The sequence below is a fragment of the Pygoscelis adeliae genome, unplaced genomic scaffold (genome assembly GCF_000699105.1).
Source record: "Pygoscelis adeliae isolate BGI_AS28 unplaced genomic scaffold, ASM69910v1 Scaffold4, whole genome shotgun sequence".
Classification (NCBI taxonomy): Eukaryota; Metazoa; Chordata; class Aves; order Sphenisciformes; family Spheniscidae; genus Pygoscelis; species Pygoscelis adeliae.
In genome coordinates, this window is record NW_008824986.1 from 1929772 (window position 1) to 1954272 (window position 24501).

A 24501-nucleotide genomic window follows, 5' to 3' on the forward strand; every position below is an offset into this window, starting at 1 on the left:
CGCGCTAGCGCTCGCCCCGGCAGTGGCCGAGCTGGGAGGGACGAGGGGCGGGGCTTCTCCGGAGGCGGGCGGGAAGTGCGGCTGTATTGCGCCCGCGCCCGGGCGGGGTGGAAGCGTGTTGTGAGGCGCGGGTCTGAGGGGGTCCGCGTTTATCCGTCTGTTCGCCTCGAGGCCGGGTTGCGGGCTGGCCCATGGAGCTGAGGCGGGATGAGCCGTGCGCGGCAGAGGACCTGCTCATGGCAGAGAGGTAGCGGCCGAGTGGGGGGGAAGAACGAGCGGGCGGAGACGGCCGCCAGCGCGGGGGGTTTGAAATTTAAAGCGGGGCGCGCGGGCTGCCTGCAATAATCGGTGAGAGGAATCCGCCGCTGCTTAGCGATTAACGGGTGTTTGCGCTGGGCAGGGTAGCCTACGGGGCGGAGTGCAGGCGCCTGGTGTGAGCTCTGTCCTTGCCTGCGCCCTGGAGCTCTAGCAGGCATCGTTCTGTGTCAGGAGAGTGGCCGGCCTGACCGTTCTATCTGAAATTTTGGCCGTTGGTCGGATGAAAACTGAACCTTGAATATCAGTTTTCTAATTATGTTGAGGTTAAGGGGGGGAAAAAGTTAGTTCTCTGTGTTTGATGTTCTTGGGTGATTGTGGGAATTCTTATGTGCTTTACAGTGTTCAAAGAGATACGAGCTTTCTCACAGGCACAGGGTTGCAGTACAGTTATAATTAACTTATGAATGAATATGAATATATGGATACTAAAAGGAAGCACTAGCTGCAATAAATAGTAACTTAATATTTATGTCTCCTTCCTTATGTCTCATATGTCCAAATGCTTGTTTTTCATCCCTGTCATCCAAAGAGACAATGTGGAAGCATTACCAGAGGGAAGATTTCCTACACTCTACCTGTATAGAACTAAAACCACACTAAATGTATATAAAAACTGGAGAGGGTTAAAGTTAGGTTTATACTTCAAGCTTTCCCTCGTCTTGTGTATGGGTTGGCTGTTTTCAAATAGCGTTATGTCTTTGTAATGAATTGTTACTTCAGATTTCAGAAGAAAGTGACTGGCTCCCCTGACACAATACTTAAGAATGGGTTGAACAACAGATACTGTGTGTTGGAAGTCAGCGTAATACAGAGAAATGGAAGTGACCCTGAGAAACACTTGACAATTACAGCGTCTCAGTCACTGGAAGATACAGAACTGTGCATTCTTAGGAATGGCTGGTAATCCATACAGAAATGTAGATATTTGGAAAGAGGATGAAATATTGGACTAAGTCACTTTTCTTTGTGTTTCCTTTGAGATGAGTTTTACTCTCTTAAAAGTGATAAGAAATCCTGAAACGACCTTTATCTAATGTAATATTGTCAGTATATTAGCATAATGGATTTTCACCTTGAGAGAGCTCGTGTCGTGTAACTTGTGTTGAGTGGATATTGCTACCTTAAAGTTTTAATTTGTCTCTGTACTAACAAACAGCAAGACAATAAGCTCTAAGCAGGGTATTTTGTCTAAGTGTTGTCTCGCAACAATTAGAAGTGTTCTTCTAAATGATGTACCCTCATTGTCCATATAAATGTACAAAGCTATGTCTGTAAAACATGAGGTTTTACACAGTCTGTTAAAATCACCTTAGCTTGAGCTCTGCTGCAAAAGTTTTTTTCAAGTGTGTATCAGTGAGGATTCTAATTTAGGTGTTTGTGCATTGTATGGTATGTTACGGAAGACTAGCTTAGTCTTTTGAAACATACAGGCATGCGCATGCTATTTGGCACTGCTTTTCATTTTCCGTGCAAGCCTGAAAGATGGGAGAAAAGAAGTCTAAGACTCCACTTCTTGCAGGAGCAAGTATAAAAGATCTTGAACCCTGAAACTTCTAAAAATAGTTTTAGGTTTTTCTGAGTTTCTGAAACAAGTTGAATTGCTAAGTAAAAAGGTAGATCTTGTAATGAAAAAGTGTAGTATGCCAGTATAAAACATAACGATACTGAAATGGCTTAATACATGGATCTGGAATGACTTGAAGTCAACAGGATTTCTCTACATGCAGACTGTCCTGACGCATGATCCAAATCTCAAAGTTATTGAAGTTTTGTCAGTAAAAATTCCTTTATTAATTTTCAAAATTTTCGATTAACTTAAAAAAGAATCACAATAACCTCCTGTTTCGAAGTATATTGAATCTGATATATTAATGTATAATTTCTAATACGTGGTGTCCTTAGCTTGCAAATTGTTGTTCAAATGTATTACGTTATAGGGAGTCTGTTCCGGTTGTTCCAGGAGACATCATTCATTTGGAAGGGGAGTGTAGCTCCGGTACCTGGATAATAAATGAACAGTCTGGATACCTGGTTCTTTACCCAGATCTGCTGCTTTCTGGCACTACGGTGTCAAATAGTATTCGATGCATGAGACAAGCAGTGCTGAGTGAAAGGTTTAGGGTAAGTGTTAATTCTACAGCATCAAGCCTATCAATGGGTTACTGTTTCACTGAGACTAGTGGTTTAGCTCTTAAAACTGGTTGAGATGCTGTATTGCAAAATGTTGCTATTAGCTATTCATAATGTTCACAACACAGAATAATTTAGAATGGAAACTGCCTGTCTCTGGCTGAGCTTCTTGTGTTTTTTTTGAGAATTCTGGCTAAAATAATCCTATATTCTTAATATAATTAATGGGACAAAGAAATGGCCTTCCCGCTTAAAATTCTGGCAACTTCTTTGATAATCTGTTGCCACATTTTGTGTGGATATGAATCCTTTGTGAGGAATGTGCCTCTTGCAGCCATATGAAAACATAACCACACTTGGCCAAGTTAAAAGCCTCTGCAAAAGCAGCCCATTCAGTTAAGACTTTCTTAATACCCTACGAGAAGCAGGCTTTAACTCAAGATCAAGCTGGAATATATGTGTACTGTAATTGGGGTTTGTGTGTGCTAACTCTGGAATCTGAATGTAGCTGTTGGAATTTGGAAAGAAGAAAGGTTTCTTGTGGTGTCCTTGCTGATATGTGGATTCAGCTGAGGAAAACTTACAGACATGGTGGGAGCATAACTCCAAATGGGCAAGGGAACTGGAATGGAGTGGTAAACAGCCACCGGGAGCCGGTGACTGAAACAAGAAATTTCAGTACAGGGTGAGATGGTGTCAGGCCTTCATAAAAGGAGTAATAGGAATAAACTAATCATTTGGGAGTCCTGAGTCCAGGATAACACTGCCCTCCAGTTGTGAGTGGAACCCACACATGCCAGGTCTGTAAAAGGTATCAGCAAGTACTTAAAAACCATACTGATTAGATTTCCAGTTGTTTGCTGGTGGCTCATGCAGAGGTCACAACTTTCTACCACTTTCAATTCTTATGAGTCAACAGAGCCCAGTCTTGATGATGGTTAGATGGGTTTCTGAGCCATTCTGGTGATACTTTGAATAATTTTGTGTGAGTTGGTAAAGCACAGGAAACTGCTTCATGCAAAAAATAATATCTGTAAGATTGTAAAGGTAAGTATTTGCATTAGGAAATACTGCTATTAATACTGCCCACAGGCAAAGCTTGCTCAAAATTAATTTTAATCTGTGCCTTTGTTTCTCACCTGTCAATCACATAGGGATTGTATCCTAACATTATCAGGGTTGGGTTAAAAATGAGAGATAAAGCAATAGGAGAGACACATTTCAATTTGGCTGTTTTCACAGTCAGGTTTGAATAGGTATTAATTAGTGAGGTGAAAACTCTAATGATCTTGCAATGAAATAAGTGCAGTTCATCGTGCAGCAAATAAAAAATTTTATAGAAAAGTTTGCATGAAGTGGGCATGAATCTTCATATATATATATATTCTATAACATCTGTTGCAGGGCTTCGAGTCTGGTTCACGCCAAACACTCATTGGTACAATTCTTCATGATATTTTTCAACAATCGGTAACAAATAACTTGGCACAAGAAAAAGTTGAAGAACTAGCGAATAAAATTGTATATGGACAAAATTATCTCAAAGAAATGTAAGTAATCTTTTTATGTTTGGAAGACAGGGTAGGAACATTTGAACTAGCAGATAAATTTCTACTTTTAAAAAATGTAGCACTAGTATCGGAAGAACATTCTGCCAAATGACTTCGCTTAATGAAACTTTGGTATCATTTAGTAAAATAATTCCCTGTTTCATAATGTAATTTAATTTGCCTGCCCTGCTGAGCTACTTCTATAGGTCTGAATTATGCTTCTGGAGTAACTGTAGCTGTGGGTTTTTTTCTTTCAGGCCAAGCAGGTTGGAGTGTTTGTGCCTGTAACGTTAGATTTCCAGGCATCTCCCAAAGCTGGGTTAAATGTGACAAACATAATTCATTTTGGTCCTTGGAAGATGAACTAGAAACTTGTGACTGACCAAGCATTGAGATGCCTGATATTTTCATATTCTTTATCAAGTTAGTTAATGGCTCAGTTGTTAGAGGACCTTTTAACTTATTTTCTCTGCAAAGCTGACAGAAATACTAGCATAATAGTCTTCATATTTCCATAATAAAATTATGAGGTGAATGGCAGTCAGTTTTAAGATTTTAATGCAGACTTGATTAAAATAAAATTCAAGTCACGTAAAAAAACTATTATATCTAGAATATTATAAGTAGGATGTTGGTCAATGTCAGTATCTGTTAGCTCCACGAGTTGAAAGTTAAAATTGTTACAAGAGTTATTACTCTAGTTCTGTTATGAAGGTGGATATTTTAAATTGTGACTGCTAAGATTACTTAAAGGCTTTTGAGTCACGCTGGGCCTCTGTTTGAAACCGTTGATTTGTGATTCTTCTTTGCATGTGTAGGCTACTGTTTATTGGGATTGAAAAGTAAGTTACATAAAAGTCTGCTGGCTGTGGTCATTTGCACTTGTATGAACATTTTTGTGTAAAACCCACTTGTGTTTCGCTGTTGCTGTAGAATAATGACATTATTTCCAGTGAATGCCAGCACTGAATTATCTAATGCCACATAATTTGGTTCTGTCTAATGAGACTTCTGCTTTCTTGTGTATTTGTAACTGTAGCAACTGAAGAGGATCATGATTCCTTTCCAATTAAAATGGTCTGAAGCCTGTCAAAATGTATATGAAGAACAAGTAGCAGATCAGTGTATTCAGACAAAAAGCAAATGATCTTTCTTAAATTTTTTTTTTAGTGTTTTCAATTTTGCATAAACCATAGGAATAGCCATTTTTAAATGCATGAGTCTGGTACTCCTTTCTTGCAGTCTATTAGTTCTGTTTCGTCACATCTATCGTGCTGCTGCCTTCCTTGTGCTATACCTGTCATTTCAAAATTTACATCAGAAACGAACATAGTGTATTCTATCTCTTGTAATGGATGTTCAGTTATAGTTTTGGAAGTAATGGAGTTGAACCTTAATGAATCTCTCACTATCTACAATTTATAGATGTTTATTCAAACTTGACAGTTATTTCCATTAATCTTGTTATTTCCATTAATCTTGTTATTTCTTGAGGCACAATCTTGTTAGAAATTAGATTTGCTGCTGGTACTGTCTCCTTAATGTGCATGACTTTATTTTTTAGGTATCACTTAAATCTGAAACAAACAGAAATCATGCAGGCAGTGGAAGAATATTTGCCATCATTTTTTAAATGGGCGGAAGACTTCATGCACAATCCAGCTAACCAAAATAAAATTCAACTAAAACTGTAAGAAGCCAGAATTAAAAGTTAAAACCATTCTAAGCTGTATATCTTCTTTGGTTCACTTTTTAATTTTTAGAATAGCGCTTTTTATGCAAATCTGTTCAGTGATATGGAGCTAATTCATGGCCTCACTGCCAAAATAGCTGATCTTGAGAGCTGCATGTTTAGCTGCCACTTTGAGTACTGGGGAAGACATTAAGACTGAGGGAGAACTGACATAAAAATCTTATTGATCTTAAAATCCTTGTAAACAGTGTGGTACAAAGTAGAATTTTTAGTAATTAGAAAAGCAAGCATGTTTGATCTACTGACTAAGCTAGAAGTTACTGTAAATATGTGCAAGACTGCAAAGCAGAATGTGAAACTATTTATTAATCAAATGTAATTCTTCACTAATGTCGTGGTTTAACCCCAGATAACAGTTTATCAGTGAAATGGTGATTTTACTCAACTGCTGCTGAGCTCTTCTTGTCTATGGCTTCTTGCTGTTAATGGTAATAGCCATAGGGTGTTAAAGTTTCAGTGAAATGGCAGGTCTGAGTAAAATCTGTATGCTACTTTCCAGTGTATATCATTAAACTTTTTGAAGAAACAAAATGTTTTAGAGTGTGGTTATTCAGAAAAGACCAAAAACTATTAAAAACTGTTTAAGATTCTTTTTTAACTTTGATATTTAGGTGAATAGCAAAACTACACGCCAATGTGCAATTTAAAGTAACTTTCTGATATGCTTCCTCTGTTAATGGGCAGATCATTTGAGTGAGACTCGATAAAGTTAGTGCCTAAAGAGTGCCTATAATGCAAAAATATTAAATATTTAATTACAACACATTTTAATATTTTAATATTAAGAATTAAGGGAAATTGTAACTTCCAACTTAATTTTCTTCCTAGGTCAAGTGGTGAAAAAACAGATTTATCTTCTAAGATAGAGATTGTAGATATCGTAGACATTGAAGAGAATATCTGGTCTCCCAGGTTTGGGTTGAAGGGAAAGATTGATGTTACAGCCAGGGTGAAAATCCATCGCCAGTCTGGAGTACAGTCTAGGATAATGCCGTTAGAGCTCAAGTCTGGCAAGGAATCTAACTCCATAGAGCACAGAAGTCAGGTACAAAACCCAAATGTCTAATTTCACTATTTGTGGCTATGTATACTTTTTTATTTTATTAGATGACCTATTTTGTCTTATGAATGTGAAACGCTTTGTTTGTATGTGATATAATCTAGATTTATGGATGGCTGATCCTAGCATGCCCAAAGTTGCTGATACGAAATGAAAGTGAACTGAGGAGTGGGAAGTGTATACATTTACTTCCTGCAAACATATTTATAGTTTCTATCCTGAAATATCTGTTCTTAGTCTCTTCTTACTACATTCAAGTATTAGGCTGAGGCAAACTGCTTCCGGAATTGGTGTCGTACATCTGTCCAGATAACTGGTCTGATCCAGAGGTAGTAGCCTTGTATAAGCTTTTGTTAAGGAAGATGCTTTTTAATTGAAATCCATGGTTAGGTGCTTACTACTTATGGCTTCTAGATTACTTGTGATAGTAATGGCTGCTTAACCATATAAATTACAGAAAAAAACTAAATACAGCTTATAATAAACTTATTACAATGTATTAAAAACAAAGTATATATATATCATGTTTGCAGGTTATTCTGTATACATTGTTGAATTTAGAACGGAGAGTAGATCCTGAAGCTGGATTTCTTATTTATCTTAAAACTGGTACTATGTACCCTGTTTCTGGAGCTCGCATGGACCGAAGAGGTAAAGTTGTTCCCTTTCCCCAGAAACCATAATTATCTTAATTAAAATAATAGTTTTAGTAATAGTTGTAAGGTTTACTCTCATGAACATATTTGTACTTAGAGATGTATCACTTGTTATAATGTTACTAATTCCAATAAGCTTATGTTAAAAATTGTTTTATTAATATTCCACTAGGACTTTGCTATATGAATACTCACTTCTTAGTTGACTAAAAAGTTGATGGCTACTTTTGAGTTAGAAATTATTACAAACAAACCCCAAAACATCAGCTTAGTTTATTCTTTTCTTGACAGAATTAATGAAGTTAAGAAACCATCTGGCCTTCTACTTAACACACAGTACATATAAATCTGCCGTGGGAAGGCAGCAATCACAGCTTGCTGCTTTGCCTCCTGTAATTGATGACAGTCAAGCCTGTAAATACTGCTCCCAAATACACAATTGCTCTCTATACAGCAGGTAAAAACAAAAAGTTTGACTTGTGTTTTTAAATAAGCTTGAATAATTGTAGCTGTTGATATTGTGATTTCATCTTTGTGGTTGACAGTTTCTTATTTCTTCATTGAGGACTCTTGCACCCCAAAAGAATGTTCCATAGACCCCACTGCAACTTTTATACTGTAAGTCCCTGATCTTGCAGAGACCTGATGTGTTTGCTCAGGTACACTTCCTGCAAGACAAAATCTGAGATAAGTCTCAACAAAATACTTGATGACGATAACAGATTTCTGTTATATTTAAGTTAATAATTATGATTTTAAAAACCTATATTCTTGCAACTCTTTGAAATGGGCAGTCTTTTGAGGCTGAATTATGGCTGGACAACAACTCTTTCACTTTGGCTCTGTAGAAGATTGTTTCCCTGTAGGGTATCACACAAGTAATGATACATTGATATTAGTCTGCTGAAGTGTTACGGCATCTCCTGTTAAAGAGAAGCCATGAGCAAATATTTGATAAATTTTCACATAAAGTTATTGAATTGTTTTAAAAACTGTTATAAATTTTAGTCTTGTCTTTATGTCGCATAAAACCCAGAAATATAATTGTATACTGAAGAGATCAAATGAGATATGTTAGAACAGGAGAGCTTTTGGGGTGATCTTGTGTAAATATAATGCCTGATTGTTTTTGAAATTGTAGGGGTAAAAGTGTATGTTGAGGGAGTTAACTTTGTGGGCATACATGATTTGTTTTTGTAAACTAGTTTTTGTGAAATATTGCTTTAATATTAAGTTGTTACAGCAACAGGATTATTACTAACTGGGTAGCTATTCACTTCTGAGCTAACTTTTTTCTCTTTGGTTGCATTTTGTATATGTGATTAAGTATAATGTCTATTGATATTTAGTTTTGAGATAAATTGACTTGAAGCCTGCTTGTGTATTAACTATTAAATCCCCTTCGCTTAGCTAAATCTCTATATAGTATTCATATGTTACAAAAAAAGGAATAAAAGATCAACTATCTAAATGTATACAGTACTATCCTCAAAATGTCTTTAATTGGTCTTTGGCTAACTTATTGTCCTTAATAATTCAAAATCATAGAGATGTAAAGTTACTGATATGAGGTTGTTCATATGAACAAAGGACGCAGATTCAACTTTATTTCAGTGATGACAGATTAATCTACCTGCTGTGTTACAGTATATATTTAGATTGGCATTATGTACATTTAGACTTGCAAGAAAAAAAGATACAAGTTGACTCTTTCCTGTGTTTGGTTCTACTCCTAGAGCTGTAGAACAAAAGATGGCCAGCGTGTCTTTTCCTCCTGCTTTGGTACCCATTATTGAAAGAGAGACCCAGCACCTGAAACCCTCCCATTTAGAGTATTTCAGCCTGTGGTATCTAATGTTAACCTTGGAGCTGCAAAGTGGAGAGGGTAAAAAGGGATATAAAAATATATGGATGATACCTTCTTTGGAAAGGTAAGATGTAATTTCTAACCTGGTACAAATGATGCTTCCTTCAGTAACTGGAAATGAGGCATTATCAACTTGTGTTTTCAATACAAGGAAAACCAGATGTTTTCTAGTGCTTGTAGAAATAGTCAAATATGCTTCTTGCAAGGTAGGTTTTTTGTGACATTAGCCTACTAGATTTGTTGGTTTTGTGTTTGCAATATGATATTTATTTTTGTTGTTAAGTCACACGTAGGAAGCAGCGAGCTGCAGCCTTGGTCTTCAGAAGCAAAAGTGGTGTAATTGTTTCGTCTGTCTCTGTGGGCTGAGGCTGGGTGCTGACTGTGAGCCCAGCTCATTGCCCTGGTTTCCCGAGGGTTTACTTGACAAACAATGATGAGTTTTAGACCATACTCCTAGGTGTGGCTATGAACGTGGATAAAAGCAGACTAAGGGCTCTTGTTGGCTGAAGTAGTGTGTATATCACGTAGTCCAGCAGCTGTGGAAAAAAAATAATTGGCGGTTTGTAGGCCCATTTCAATGCATCTGTAGAAGTGAAATGTAGTTGAGTTGTTTTAAGTGAAACAAGCAACTCCTTAAGCAAGTATGGAACATCTTAGTGAAGTGGATCCATACATTTCAGTATTAGTTCTTTAACAGGAAATTATAGATAATTTTAGCCTAAATATCAGAGTCTGTTCTTGGAACAAGTACAAGGGTTCTTCATATTTTTACAATCCTTTTCTGGTCAAAGTGGCTATTGTAAAGTGACTGTTTAATCTTTCTGGTTCTTATTGTGTGTGTTTGGGTTGTTATTTTTTTGTTGTTTTGAGGATTTTTGTTTTGTTAGCATGCTTTGGTTTTGGTGGTTGGTTGTGGGTGGTGTGTTTTTTTTTAAATATTTCTCTTACTGAGAGGATCTTAATATTAAAATATTTTTTTTTTCCTAATATCTTCACAGAGAGAAGGCTGGAGATTGTGTTGGAAACATGATCAGAATTGATCAAGTGCAGGAAATTTCTGAGGGACAGTTTCTACATTGTTTCCAACGTAAAAATGGTGCCATACCTAGAACAAACCTATTGGTTGGTGATAGAGTGGTTGTGAGTGGAGAAGAACATGGTTTACTTGGTTTGGCTACTGGTTATGTTAGAGAAGTCAGTGTGACAAAAGTCTCCTGTTTGTTGGGCAGGTAATAGAACAAAAGGGAAAATATCTGTTTGTAGACACTATGGTACTGGCTTCAGGAGGGGTACTTCTAGGTGTCCAAAAAGCTCTGATATGGTCTGACTTTTCTTGCTGGGCTTGGGGAAGTACCCTTTGGAAATTCTTTTATCTTGATTGAAAATGTCAATGCTTAGTGTATATGCCTGCCTATTTAACTAGGTTGTTCGAATAAAAATATGCTTGCAAACTCCATTCACTTATGCCTCCAACATGAGACTATATGGATACTGTGATTACTATGTTAATAGTAACTTTCATTATTCAGACTATATTGCCTTTAAATTGGGCTCTAATCATGTTTTATTTAAATCAGTAGTGTTTCTTCTAGCTGTTGCTTCACTCTGGGAGGTATCACTTAACACTTAGTAGTAAGTCTTTAATCATCAACATACTGCTTGTAAACAGAATTATTTTGTCCACGGCACTGTCATCCTTCAGGAATTTGTCAAAGCTCCCCAAGAACACCATATTTAGGTTGGATCATGAAGAAGGAGATTTTGGTATGGGAGTCCCCTTTGAAAACCTTTCTAAATTGATGAAAGATTCCCCAGTCAGGTATGAAAAATCAAATTAATTTCACACTTTCAATACTTTCAGATAAAGTTTCTCAACTGGTGACTCTTGATTCTTGTGTTTTTATCCACAGTGAAAGGCTCCGCAACTTGATAATTGACTTCCACAAACCACGTTTTATTCAGCATTTGAGCTCTGTCCTTCCTCCAGAAGCAAAGGAAACTGTTGCAAATATTTTAAAGGGTACAATGTGGTTTTTGCAAAAATCCTCTGTTTGGTAGTATGCCTCTATAGCCAAAGCATTTATCACTCTAAATATAAGGGTATCTTCCTATTTTGGGGTCTAGTGATAGTTTTCAGCTTAAAAATTTAAAACAAGTTCTTACCTTGCATGTCTTCCTGTGATTAAATTAGTCATAAACTGGTTGGAAGACATGACCAGGTATTTGATTAGAACTTTATTTTACTCTTATTAGTTGGTGCAGCTTGCAGTTTCAAACAAAGCACCATATGACTACCTCTCCAACCTTTACAAAAGGAAGGAACAGGGAGCAGGGAAGGCTCTTGGGACAGAGGAAGCAGACTTTGAGGGAGTGGAAGGAGATGAGCTTTTGTGTAAGCGTTCACTTGTATAATCACTCTTGCTGACTGTTGGCTGCTCTGTAGTGTGTTATGCTTTGTGGCACTCTTTTTTTTTTTTTTTTAAAAAAAAAACCAAAATTTCTTTAGGTATTTGGCAGTGTCTAGTTCAGTGAAAATACTCCATTGTTCTATGACAGACTTCTCTGAAAACAGAAATTTAACAGTATTCTCTTAGAGCAAATAGAACTTCTTATAAAAACTCAGTCTGAAGACTGAAAGATGTGCCTTGTTGCTTTGAGGACTACTTCAAATAAGAATTTTGTCCAGCTTCCTGGCAAACTGCTGAAAGGGTAGAAAATGAGAGGAAGGCAGTTATTCTGAAACTCAAGAATGACTGATTAAGAAGTACTGGAAGATAGGGAGAACAGTGTCTTCCTGTATATTTTGTTTACAGAAAGGCACTGATAAACCTGGACATTTTCTTATTTTTTTGCTTGAGATTTGCCTAGTCCAAATAGCTGGAACGTGCTGCCTATTTGCACCTGACTGGGGAAAAGCAGCTCTGATGGAATGTTTCTTCTAATCAAGATGATGCTATATGTGCAGTTCATTTCCCTTTGCTGTGAGCCATGTATTTGAACATGAAAGTGGGTATGATAAAATAGAGATGCCCATACAAGATATCATATGGAGGTGGTCAGTTAGGATATTAGGAAAAAAGTCACAAAAGGTCTAAGAATAAAGATGTCTTCAGTGATTTATTTCTAGGACTGTAGTGCAGACCCTGTATTCCTTGTCTGTGTACTATGTTTAATATCATTACTTCATTAGAACCTACAGACGTACTCTGAATTCTTTTCTTTAAGGGCTTTAGTGGAGGATGAAACTATAGTTTTGTTTTATTAACTTTAGTAATTATTACAATGATTATGAAGTATGGACATTTAGTTTTTATTTTTCTTCTTTAAAGGTCTGAATAAGCCTCAGAAACAGGCAATGAAACAAGTACTACTTTCAAAAGATTACACACTTATTGTCGGTATGCCTGGAACAGGAAAAACTACTACAATCTGCGCTCTAGTAAGATCATGTACCTTGATGTTTAAATTTTTTTGGTGAGATTTGGAGGAGAACATTAAACAAACTATATAAAGCATACTGTCCAAAATTAATTGTCATGACTTAGTCTGCTGGTACCTCTGTAATTTCAAAGAAGAAAACATTTATTTTAGTTCAGAACTTATATTTGGTAGAACTAAAAATGTATTTTGGGGAGCAGGATTCTCTTTTGCTTGTGTGGAAATATATGTGAGAGGGAGCAGATTGAAGTGTGATATTTAATCACTTCTGTGACACTTTAATGTTAAAATTCTTTGGCCCCAAATGTCAGCAAGTCCTCAAATCCTGAGTTACAGCTCAAAAATGGGGACTCCTTGGGGAAGTCAGTAACTTGTCCATTGTAAGCTGTATAATCCCACAGTGCTGAAGCTATGTGCAGCCTGGTAGCCATCTCCTCTAGTTGGTGGTTCTCTTTCCCCAGGAATGGGCTGTAGGAGCATACTGGATTCAGGCTGTGGGCTGAGTGAGTTTTTTTTGAAATAGCAGTGTCAGCTCACTTCCAGTTGTCATCAACTCGTGGGGAAAGAGGAGGCTGGAGAGCAAGCAGCTGCTGCTATTATCAGATCAGCTCATTCTACTGAATCTGTTGTGGCTAAATTGTCATGGAGAACAGTGTCTGTGGGAATGGACTGCATGACTTGTTCTTACAGTGGGGATCTCTAGAGTGCAGTTCCTTCTTTTCAGTGCAGTTTGGAGTGTGCATGGATGTTCTCAGCTCTCGCTGTTTGCAGCATGCATAGTAAGCCTGCTGTTTATGAGAACCATCAGGTCTGTTGCCCATGTTGCTTTGACAATAGCTAACTGGCAGATCTGGCCAGAAAGACTGATATAAATGAAATCATACTTGTTATTGGCTTCCTCTGAAACTTCTTGGGTTTTTTTACCCAGTCAAACATGGGATTGCTGATTCTTGTATAAAAACTAATATTTATTTCTTTTCTTTATCTTTTCCACCCATTAGGTGAGAATTCTTTCTGCTTGTGGCTTCAGTGTTCTTCTGACTAGTTTTACACACACTGCTGTAGACAATATCCTGCTAAAGCTAGCCAAATTCAAAGTTGGTTTCTTGCGCTTGGGGCGAGCTCAGAAAGTTCATCCAGATATACGGAAATTTACAGAAGAAGAAATTTGCAGGTCCAAATCAATTAAATCTGTAATGGATTTGGAAGAGGTCTATAACAGTCAGGTGAGAAAAGTGCTTTTGCTAGCTGCAAAATATTAAGGATAATTACAATTAGTATTCTGGTTGTTCAGATGCTGCAGAGAAGGAACTCATCCCAGGGGTGTGTTACTGGTGTGAGAAATCTGAGCTGAAAAAGATACTCAATTTCTGCATCACTTCAATTTCTTTATAGCCAATAATGACCAATATTAACACTCTGAAAGTTGAAAATTATGTTTTTTAATGTCTACATAAAATAACTCAGCATTATAAGTAATAATTCCCAAAGACTCCAGTGCTTTTATCTGAGATCTTGTGTTGGATTGTTTACATATATATCCTCTCCTAAAGTGGTCTTTCCTAAAGTGTGGTTCCTTGACAAATTTATCCGTTAAGGGGGTGGTGATTAACTGCTGCAACCTCCTCTGTCTTTATTCACATATTGTTCCTGTTTGTCCCCTTTTCCCCTCCCACTTGTGCTAGTTGTGCCGTTTGTACAATCAGAGGATGAGGAAGAGTAAGAGTGGTGTGCTGTGGAGCTGATCTGGTCAAACACTAATTTTTGATTGAAAGATTAGTGCTGCCTGTGTGAATGTTAATGCAAAGGACCATAATGGGAGCTGGGTAAACTGAGTCAGTGGCAGCTTTAAATTAAATTTGTTGAAAGAACGAAGCTTCATGGTAGTTGGAGTAAATGCCAACATTGCAAAAGCCACCATGTACTTTGTTGATGGGCATTGCAGGGAAATGATTGAAGTCATAAGAGAGATGACTTAACATTTCATATTTTAGTCATTTCAGATTGCAGTGGAAGCACAGAGGTGGGAAGAACTGTGCGGCTGTTGTTTTATCTTTTTGGAATTAAAAAAACCAAAACAAACCACCATTTTCTAAGGTAGTCATTTCAGCACACTCCATGAATTGTATATGCATAGAACCTGATATCACTCTGAACAAATGGCAGGAGCAAGTTATTTACTACAGTCTGTTCTAAAGCTGTTTTTTTTGTCATTTGCAATCAATGCAAGAATATGTGAGGTCAATATGTATGCAAGTTGTGCCGTTCTGACTTCAAGGATTAACAATTTGATTTATTTTATCTTACCTTTTATTTTAGTTTAATGGGAAAGATTTTTTTCTCTTAACCTGGAAAATGTAGTGCTAAAGGATGTAAGATGTATCTTATCCTTAAAGTGTGTCTCAATTTTCAGCCAGTGGTAGCAACGTCTTGCATGGGAGTAAATCACCCCATCTTTGTTCGGAAGCAATTTGATTTCTGTATAGTTGATGAAGCTTCCCAAATAAGCCAGCTCATCTGTCTGGGCCCGTTATTCTGCTCCAAAAGGTTTGTGCTGGTAGGGGATCATCAGCAGCTGCCTCCACTTGTACTGAATGCAGAAGCAAGGTAAGATAAAATGCTGCTGGACAATTATTAGTAACATGAATTCTGGGAAGGCTCTTGCAATATTTTGCCTGACACGTTTTGGGTTTTTTGTTGTTTGTTTGTTTTGTAACAGAGATCTTGGCATGAGTGAAAGCTTATTTAAAAGGCTGGAACAAAACCAAAATGCTGTTGTCCAATTAACTGTGCAATACAGAATGAATAGGTATTTTAAACTTTTATTTATTACATTGAGATTTTTAATGTGGGATTGAAACTGCCAAGATTTAATGCCTTTTTTTTTTTAAATCTTTAGTAAAATTATGTCACTGAGTAACATGTTAGTGTATGAAGGCAAACTGGAATGTGGCTCAGAGAAGGTGTCAAATGCCACTGTTAACTTGCCCAACCTAAAAAAAATGAAACTGGAGTTTGCAGATGCTTCAAAAACATGGTTGAAAGAAGTACTTGATCCAGACATACCTGTGTGTTTTCTGAACACAGAGAAGGTAAAGTTCATTATGTTCTCCTTTCAAAACTATTTTTTGATGCAAGTTCTCAATACAGTCAACATGTAAAACTTCATACAGCTTAGGTAGGGTAAAATATGTAACTTCACAAAATGGTTTTCTAGTTATAAAAATGTACAACATACAAAAATGTTGTTAGTATAGCCGATCAACTGGGGTGGTGCAGCTACTGCTGGAAGCATTGCATCTAAGAGCAGCTGAAAAGTTTAATTCAGATAATATTTCAGAAAATATTGAATGTACTATGAACTTTGTTCTCAGATACAGAATGTAACTCAAAGTGTGTAGCCATATTTGATGCCCTTGCAACCATAGAATGACCTCATTTCCAGCAGCTGAGGGGCGGTGGTGTCTAAGCTGTGTGCCAGTGGCAGGAATAATTGTAATTCTCCGTTGAATTTTGCAGACATTCTATACACTGAAGTGTGATGGAGGAGTAAGTTGGTTTAGGTCTGTCCTTTCATAGAGACTCAAATTTTTGCCAGAACAATTAAACTAGAATGGATAAGAATTATGCAGAGAAACTGACTTCTAGGTAAAATGAAAAAGAGTTCAAATGCATGTGGAAAAACATTAAAAAAAATTAGTACATATTTGTGGTCTGTAGTACTTGCTGTCACTGTAGTTAGTGACTGGATTATGAAGACTTGAGTCTATCTTCTTCTCTAACAGGTTTTATGTTGATTCCTATTAATGCTGTGTTTTACCAATAATTGTATCAACTGATGATCTTTTATGCTGACGCTGGAAAGAACTCCCCAAACTTTCTGTGCTCTCCAGGACATTCTACAGGATTCAAAATTTTTTTATAACAATTCTGATAGAATGTCTTCAGTGATCTAAAGCGAAACACAGTGTTTACTTTAGTGACTTAGAGAAACTTCTAAAAATGCCTGAACTAAACAGGAGGACCAAAAGGAATGCCTCAATAACTGCTGTCCCTTTCACAGAAAAGCAGACAACTGGTCCCAGGGAAGAGGTGTGTTCCAATAGGAAACTGGCAGATACACTGTTATCTATTAATCGGACCAAAATTGGTAACGTGAAAGCTAGAGTTTCTGTTCCATTTCAGTTTTTTTCTTCCCTAGAAAGCCCATGTTGAGTATAAGACAGCTGTTCTGTTTGTAGAACTAGCAGGAAACTTTAACTTTCCAAAATGCTCTTGGTTTTGTCGAGACATTAGGCAATGTCATACCTCTTTTTGGACTTCCTGTCAAAACTCCATGTATTGTGGTAGTCAGAGAGGAAAAAAAAAAAGGGGGGAAAAAACCCCCAACCCATCCACCCCTCCCCAAACACAAAACCAAACAAACCCAGCATTTATTTTGTTTTCTTTTGACTTTATAGTGGTTTTTTCCCTGTATACTGTTGTTCATAGTGTAACCAAGAAAAGCTTCTGAAGAAACATACTTGGGGGGATACAAAAGGGGAGAAAGGAGAGGAAAAAATATCATATGACACCACCAGGAAGCTTGCATTTATTATGCTTACTTTTTAAAAAAAGAAAAAAGCCTCTTGTTTTCTGTTTAATAATGTGACATGTTTGTGACAGTAATTGGAAATCTATCTGTTCCTTTTCTGCCAAACCCTGTGTCAGTCTGCATTTCCTCTGACAGCTTGGATCTGAATGCTGAAAAATTATATCCTTGATTTAATACCAGTCTTCTGAGTAATTCTAGGCTAAAGTTGTTTTTTGGGGTTTTTTTTTGTGTGCTATGTGAACATAATAAATATAAATGTAAGCATGTGTTATCATAAGCATGATCTAGCTTTTAGAACTTTTTTCCCCTAAAATAGTTTTTGTATTGTTTTTGGCTATATTAATGCTAGTGTGGATAGAAACCAACTGTTCAGTAAAACAGTGCTTTTCTGCTTGAAGAAAACGTGAGCACATGGAAGTTTGGAAGCTACTTAGGTGTGATGTTTTCAGAATAGTGAATTTCAGAAAAACCCAAACAACCGAACAGCACAGCTATAACAGTATAGCTCTTAATTCAGTTGTGATATGACAGGTCATAACAGTTGGACTCAGTGCATGATGGCAGTGTAAAAACAAGTTAGCTTACAGTAAGTATTAAGCTGTGTAGCTGTGGAGACACGAGCTATGGAGAAACTGCTGTTTTGGAAAAGGCGATGGAATCTTCTAAATATAAAGGAAAATATTTTCTGCTTCTATAATGCATGCAACATACTGAAAACACACTGTCATGTAAAAGAAACTTGGAGGACGTTGCAGAAAAATAGGATTCTTGCTGAAGTATGTAGTACCCTACTTAAGCAACACAATACAGACTGCTTTTTTTTGCATGTGGCTGGAATCCTAAAATAAACTTATGGATGCAGTAGCCTACTATTAATGTATATATGTGCTGCCTTGAGAAGACTGCTATATAGAGTTGCAGTAGCGTTGCATATGGGTTTGTCAATCTCTATTAGATTATTGTTTTGTTCATTTGCAGTGCTTTAGTGTGCTAGGCATTGAACATAGATTACACTTCATGAGCTACCCAGTCGGTTGAATTCCTGGATTTGTGAAGCTTTTGATGCATATTGTACACTGTCAGATTCTATACATGTGCAGTGTTACTGCTCTAGCAAGCAGATACCACTTAACCTGGAATACTCTTACAAATATTAACTATGTATTACTTTACCCTCATGTTAAACATTATAGTGATCTCCAGATTCAGCCATTCAGATGATATTGGGGTGGTTGTTCGGAGAAGTAAAACTAGTTGTGACAGGATTCTGAGAGTGTTGCTTTAAGTCAGACTATACCACCTCCCATTTTAAGTGGCAATGCTGTAATAAAAATTCAGAAGGAAAACTGAACAAAGTGGCGTCTAAGAAAACAAAGTTGATGTACGTCACTAGTATCGGAGGCAAATAGTGGAATGGGTAAAGTAATAAATGGCAGTAAATAAGTAAGACAGTAAATGGAATTCAGAGCCGGAAAGCAGTTTAGTGTATGCTCAGTTTTAGACTGTTTTTAAATAAAGAGGTTTGCTGCTTGACCCCAGATGTTTAGCTGCATGCCAGTTTACTAGAGGGATAACAAATTCACTGAAGGGACAAATTAATTGCCAGTAATACCACTTAAACTTTAGAGAAGGCAAGAGCTAAGCAAAGAGAATAAATTATAAAACTGTGATACTGAAATGATAAGAGTTTACATTCGAAGCATGTTCCTGGCTTTTTGGTCGCATTCATACATGATGCAGGGAAAGGGAGTTAATAGTTAAGAAATGGTAAATTCAGTAAATACTTTTTTTTTTTAATTTGGAAGTTAAATTTAATACTACCATTTTGCATAGTTCTTCCTGTAGTTTTAAATATGGGCTTTCAAACATTAAAGAAAAAAAAAAATCCTTTCTGCCATGGAAATGGGGAAAATTCGCTTTAAACATCACTGTATGGAAAGCCTTAAAACAAAAGTCCCATGTAAAATACAGTTTGCTCTCTTACCTTGTCAAGCTGGGAAATGTCAATTTTTTTTTTCGTATGATATGTATCATGTGAACTGTAAAGACAGATGATCAGGCTTTGGCCATTTCTAAAGGTGACTTGTTAGTACTAGCAACTCATTTCAGCAAATTGTTTCAACTTGTTTTGCAAATGCAGTATTCTGAAGTTCTTTACAGTATAGGCTCTTATACTCTGTAAAATTTAGCATGTAGCCTTATTTTTTTTTTATTAAGACTGTTACTATAAAAACACGTGTAATACGGTGAGTTAGGGATCAGAATATAGCATGCCATTATAGACAGCAAAAGTCATTATGTTCTGTTTATATTTTTAAAGGTCCCAGCACCAGAACATGCAGAAAAAGGTGGTGTAAGTAATGTGACAGAAGCTAAACTAGTACTCTTCCTCACATCCTTATTTATTAAGGTATCTTTTACTTTATTACATTGTTTGGAGGGACAGCTTTATAATTAATCATTTTTACATTGCTATAGTAATGGTGACTATATGCATTGGGTTATTCTTTGACGGATAACCTTAAGGATAAATTAAAAGTTGGCTATATGTCAGTATAGTGAGGAACTTGAGGTCTGCATTCAGTTTCCTGTCCCCTGCCGAGTTGGATTTGGGGTGCAAAAAAAGCTGGATGCCAAATTCTTTTAAGAGATGAAGATTTTCTTGTGAGGGAGGGGAGAGGATTTTCCTTTCTTCCTTATTTCATCCAGTTAACTTCAGGAGTAGTACAGACTAGGAGTTCTGAATGTTCACCTCACAGTTTGAGGAAGAAAGAAAAATGAGGATTTCAAGGATATCTGTCTTTGTGCTAGGTTAAGACAAAGCACTATTTTATTGAGTTAATACCAGTTATACCTAGAGTTCCACTGACAACTTAGTATGGATACAGTATCTTGCAGCACTGTTTAAAAAAAAAAAAAAAGAAAAAAAAATCCTTGAGGGTCTTCTGACAGTAATGAGTATCCCAAGCTAACTGCAGTGACAATATTTTTTTCTTCTTTTCATTCAGGCCGGCTGTAAGCCTTCAGACATCGGCATTATATCACCATACAGACATCAATTAAAAACAATCACTGATTTGATGGCAAAATTGAAGGAGAACAGAGTGGAAGTCAACACAGTAGATAAATACCAAGGAAGAGACAAAAGTATCATAATTGTATCTTTTGTTAGGAACGGTAATGATGAAAATGTAAGTTGGTCATGTTAACTTTCAGTCAATTTTAATAGTTAAAACACTCATTTTCAAAATACATCTATCTACATTAAATTCTGAAATTTAAGTAGGAAAATTAAAAGCAAGTTACATTTTATTTAACAGCTTGGCGCCCTCCTGAAGGACTGGCGACGTCTTAATGTTGCTATCACAAGAGCCAAGCACAAACTAATCATGGTGGGCTGTGTTCCATCCCTGTGTCGCTATCCTCCTTTAGAGAAGCTCCTCTGCCATTTGCAGTCTGAGGCAATGATATCCTTTTTCTCCATGCTGTTTTATGAAAGGGGAAAGGTAAGATTGACTTATTGAGACTTGAGATAAGGATGGGAAGATCTTTGGCTATTTAGGTTATACTCTTAACACTGGCAACACGGTACAAAATGTGCTAATTAAATATGCCAAAAATATACTTGAGCTCAAGCTAATAGATGGATTTAGAACCTTCACTGTCTTCAGAAGTAGAAAAAGTCCATGCTGATTTGCAAGTCAACTTTGACATAATTTTTTAATTTTGAGGCCTGAATTTTTAATGTTTAATACTTTTTTGCATTTTTTTTGTGATCATCCTAGTTGCTTGGCATCTTAATGTCAGTGTGATTGTTTTCCTCAGAAGTACCATGCATTTAAACACATCTGGTGAGAGAACGGTTCGTGAGTAGTGTTGCTAGAAAGGAAAACGGTGTAACTTTCAGATGACTTGTTAATTTTTTTCTTTTTCTCTGGCACTGTACAGAGTTTGATCTAGCTATGGCTGTTTCCACCTCCAGTTTAAATAGGAAAGGCCTCATTAGCTGCTTTCTTTGTAAACACTGATACATATTCAAACAGGTTTTGTGTTTTTGTGAAAGCAATACGTTATCAAAATACTTGAGAACTACTTCCTTAACTTGCTACATCTTCAATCTTCCAGCAGGGGCTCATGAAAGTATCCACAAGTGTTACATTTTATGATTGTGAAGATGGAGAGTTTTACAGGCATTTGTGTATTTTCTTCTGGTGCTGCTGAATGTAAATAACTGGTTAGTGGGGTATGAGTGCTGATGTGCACTGGTTAATCTGAATTAAGCCAAAACACAAATCACATTTAATTATTTTAAAGGTTTCCTTTCAGTAAAATAACAGTATACATTTCTTTCTTTAAGCTGATTGTTAAGCTTGTTGTTTTAGTACCGGTGTACTTGTAACAAACCAGAAATACAAAGTGTTACGTTCATTCAGGTACTGGATAGCTACTTCAATATTCACTTTTATCTTGATAAGCAGTTGTCTGCATAAGTGAATAGGGAAACACTTGAGGCAGAGGGGTGGGACTAAACCAATGCTGCATTGAGTCATAGTTTTCTGGGCTCAGTTTGGTTTTAAAGACTTTAAAAGGTAGTTTACATACAGTAATTCCATTTGGTAGAATTCCTAATTAAGATGGTGTGTTGTGCTGTTTGGAAAAAAAATAAGAAAAATTTGTTTCTCTTCTTCAAAGCCTCATGTTCTTCTTTAAAGTGTACTTCTGCTTTTTTAAATACTGAAGTCTTTTATATTTATATACATAATGTAATTAATCTCATATGAAGATCTCTTAGTGACTTTTCTAATCCCTTGATTTTGCATGCATCTGGGAGAAATGTAATGTTGATTCACTTAACTCCCTTTTATGAACTAAGGTATTGAGCAGACAAATCTGAAGTGAAATGCCACCCGGTTGAAAATCAAACTGAAACCAGAGTTTTACTATATCTGATCTATAGTCTTAAAAAAAAAAAAAAAAAAATAAAAAAAAAAAAAATCCCAAGAAACAGAACTAGAGATGCAGCTCGATGACTAAGTAGTTTACATGCTCAGGTTCTATTTTTTGTAAAGATGATAGCATATGTACGGTACAAAATATCCTTTACTTGACAGATCTTTTTTAGTTTCTTTATACTACCTCATACTCTACTCTAGACTATTACTGAGAAGTTTCTTTCTAAGACCGCTGGTGGAAACATCAGATTTTTTTGATTCTTCAAAATCATTAGTATTTGTTTTCTCTTGGATCAATGTCAAGTAGTTGTGTGCATATAGTTGCAGACAAACTTCTAGATGTTAACTGTGGGCATTTTTACTCTTTTTTTTTTTTTTAAACTGGTCCCTAACTTTTGTGATGTTTGAAATAAAAATTTGATGTTGTTTTTGTTATAGTTGTTTATACTTTGTTAATACTTTACTGTTCAAAATATTTGTATTATGTACAAAAATAATTTGAATAGTTGACAGGATACCCTCTTTTTCAGGTGAAAATACACACTTCATCAACTGTGTATATGCTCTGGGTCTTTCAAAAGATTAAAAAAAATGGTAAAATATACTCTTACTACAGTAGTGATTTCAGAATAACATATCCTTGTATAGAAAAGTTTTTTTCTTTCTGTGTTTAGGATCTATGTGTACAAAAGTCTTAAGATTTAGCTTATCTGTTTTCTTACACCAAATTGTGCTTATCCAGGAAATGATCTGCATGCTATTAAAAAGTTAATAAATAAATAAATTAGAAGTATTGCCATCCCTCCACAAAGTTGCATGAGAAACAGGCACAAGAACAATCCCCTATTTCCTTATCTACTTCTCAACTGCGCCCTTTCCTCTTGTTGCATGGTAAAAACTGGATTGAGCAGAGATCTATGGATTAAACAATGTTTTGATCTGGTAGTCTTAAACAAAATTGAGATGTGATTCTCTAAAACACTCTTGCATTCTAATGAATATCTCTCTCTCTCTCTCTCTCTCTCTCTCTCTCTCTCATATCTTGTAAAAGTAAAAAGAATCATTTTAAACCAGCTTTCTAGTGTAGAAACAGTCATTGATACAGCTGGAAAACATACAGACACAGGTTGAGCACTGCCTTAGTGCATTATGTGTTGCTGGGATTCTTAAAAAAACAAACAAACAACAAAAACAAAACCAAAAAGGAAGTTGTTTTATGCCAGACTAGTAGGATCAGAGCCTGACTATAAGGACTGTTCAATGTTTAAAAGTATAGGTTCCTTTTTTCTTTTAAGAGGTGGGAATCATGAATGTAAGAAGCGGCCCTCTCGCCACGGGCTGTGTTCTGTCCCTGTGCTGCCCCTGTCCTTTGGTCCTCCTTCCTTGCAGGCCCAGGCAATGCTACCCTTTTTCTCCATGCCGTTTTGCGTGTAGTCTCTGAAACTGGTGAAGCACACGTTTTTGTTCTACAGCTTGCTCGTTAGCCTTTCTTAAGAAGGGAAGAGGAAAGAGGATGTTTTGGAATAATGACTAAAGTGAAGCACATTGTAGCACTTGAGGTGCAGTAAGCATAAACAGATCCTATCTGTATGACAAAAATGCTTGGTATTAAACACCTCAGACCTCTCGGGCTACAGTGGTTTTTGGTTTTCTGGTGAGATTCAATTTTTTTTTTTTTAATTAAAAATCAAAAACTTGTAAGTAACTGACATATCTGTGTCTTTTGAAAATGTGAACTTTTATTCCTAGCATACTGTTTCTTAAGGTACTGAATTCAGAGCTTTTTCTAGGTGTTTGAATTTAAGAATAATAGTTTTTGTTCTGATTTAGGTTATCCAGCTTCAGAGACTTATGATTTGGAATACAAGTCTGGGGTTGAAGCTTTTAGTTACAAGAGAGAGGGAGAGAAGTCTCAAGTTTATGCTGCTTGCTTGTGCTTATATTAAAGGCTTCACGTGCCTATGACAGGAGAACTGTTACAACTGCCCTGACACTCTGGGCCATCTCTTTTTGGCAATACGGCTACCATCTTTGCGGGAAGCTCGATGCCCTCCATGCTCAGGGCAAGGGATAGATGAACAGTGCAATCGTAGCAGCCCTGTACGTAAACCCCGGCTGTCGGGATGTAGGTGATCGCGACAGGAAGAAAACCGCGGCGCTGCCACCGCCCACCCTGGAGGGGC

General features: G+C 36.7%; 1 protein-coding gene across 1 annotated transcript; it reads left to right on the plus strand.

Moving 5' to 3' along the window:
* The first annotated feature begins 191 nt into the window (after window positions 1–191).
* Window positions 192–21532, plus strand: DNA2 (DNA replication helicase/nuclease 2). The gene is made up of 21 exons (XM_009325991.1): window positions 192–247; window positions 1039–1218; window positions 2256–2439; window positions 3853–3998; window positions 5563–5688; window positions 6580–6796; window positions 7345–7462; window positions 7759–7924; window positions 9204–9398; window positions 10333–10563; window positions 11037–11153; window positions 11245–11354; window positions 12664–12773; window positions 13774–13998; window positions 15186–15379; window positions 15492–15581; window positions 15672–15864; window positions 19687–19776; window positions 20375–20557; window positions 20687–20833; window positions 21476–21532. The coding sequence occupies exons 1-21, from the start codon at window positions 192–194 to the stop codon at window positions 21530–21532; spliced, it is 3135 nt and encodes a 1044-aa protein (XP_009324266.1).
* The last annotated feature ends 2969 nt before the right edge of the window (window positions 21533–24501 follow it).

Coding starts and splice junctions, on each gene's coding strand:
- DNA2 (XM_009325991.1), top strand. CDS start 192: ATGGAGCTGAGGCGGGATGAGCCGTGCGCGGCAGAGGACCTGCTCATG. Junction 11,355..12,663: donor TGTTGCAAATATTTTAAAGG/GTACAATGTGGT, acceptor TCTTCTTTAAAG/GTCTGAATAAGCCTCAGAAA. Junction 15,582..15,671: donor GTGCAATACAGAATGAATAG/GTATTTTAAACT, acceptor TTAAATCTTTAG/TAAAATTATGTCACTGAGTA.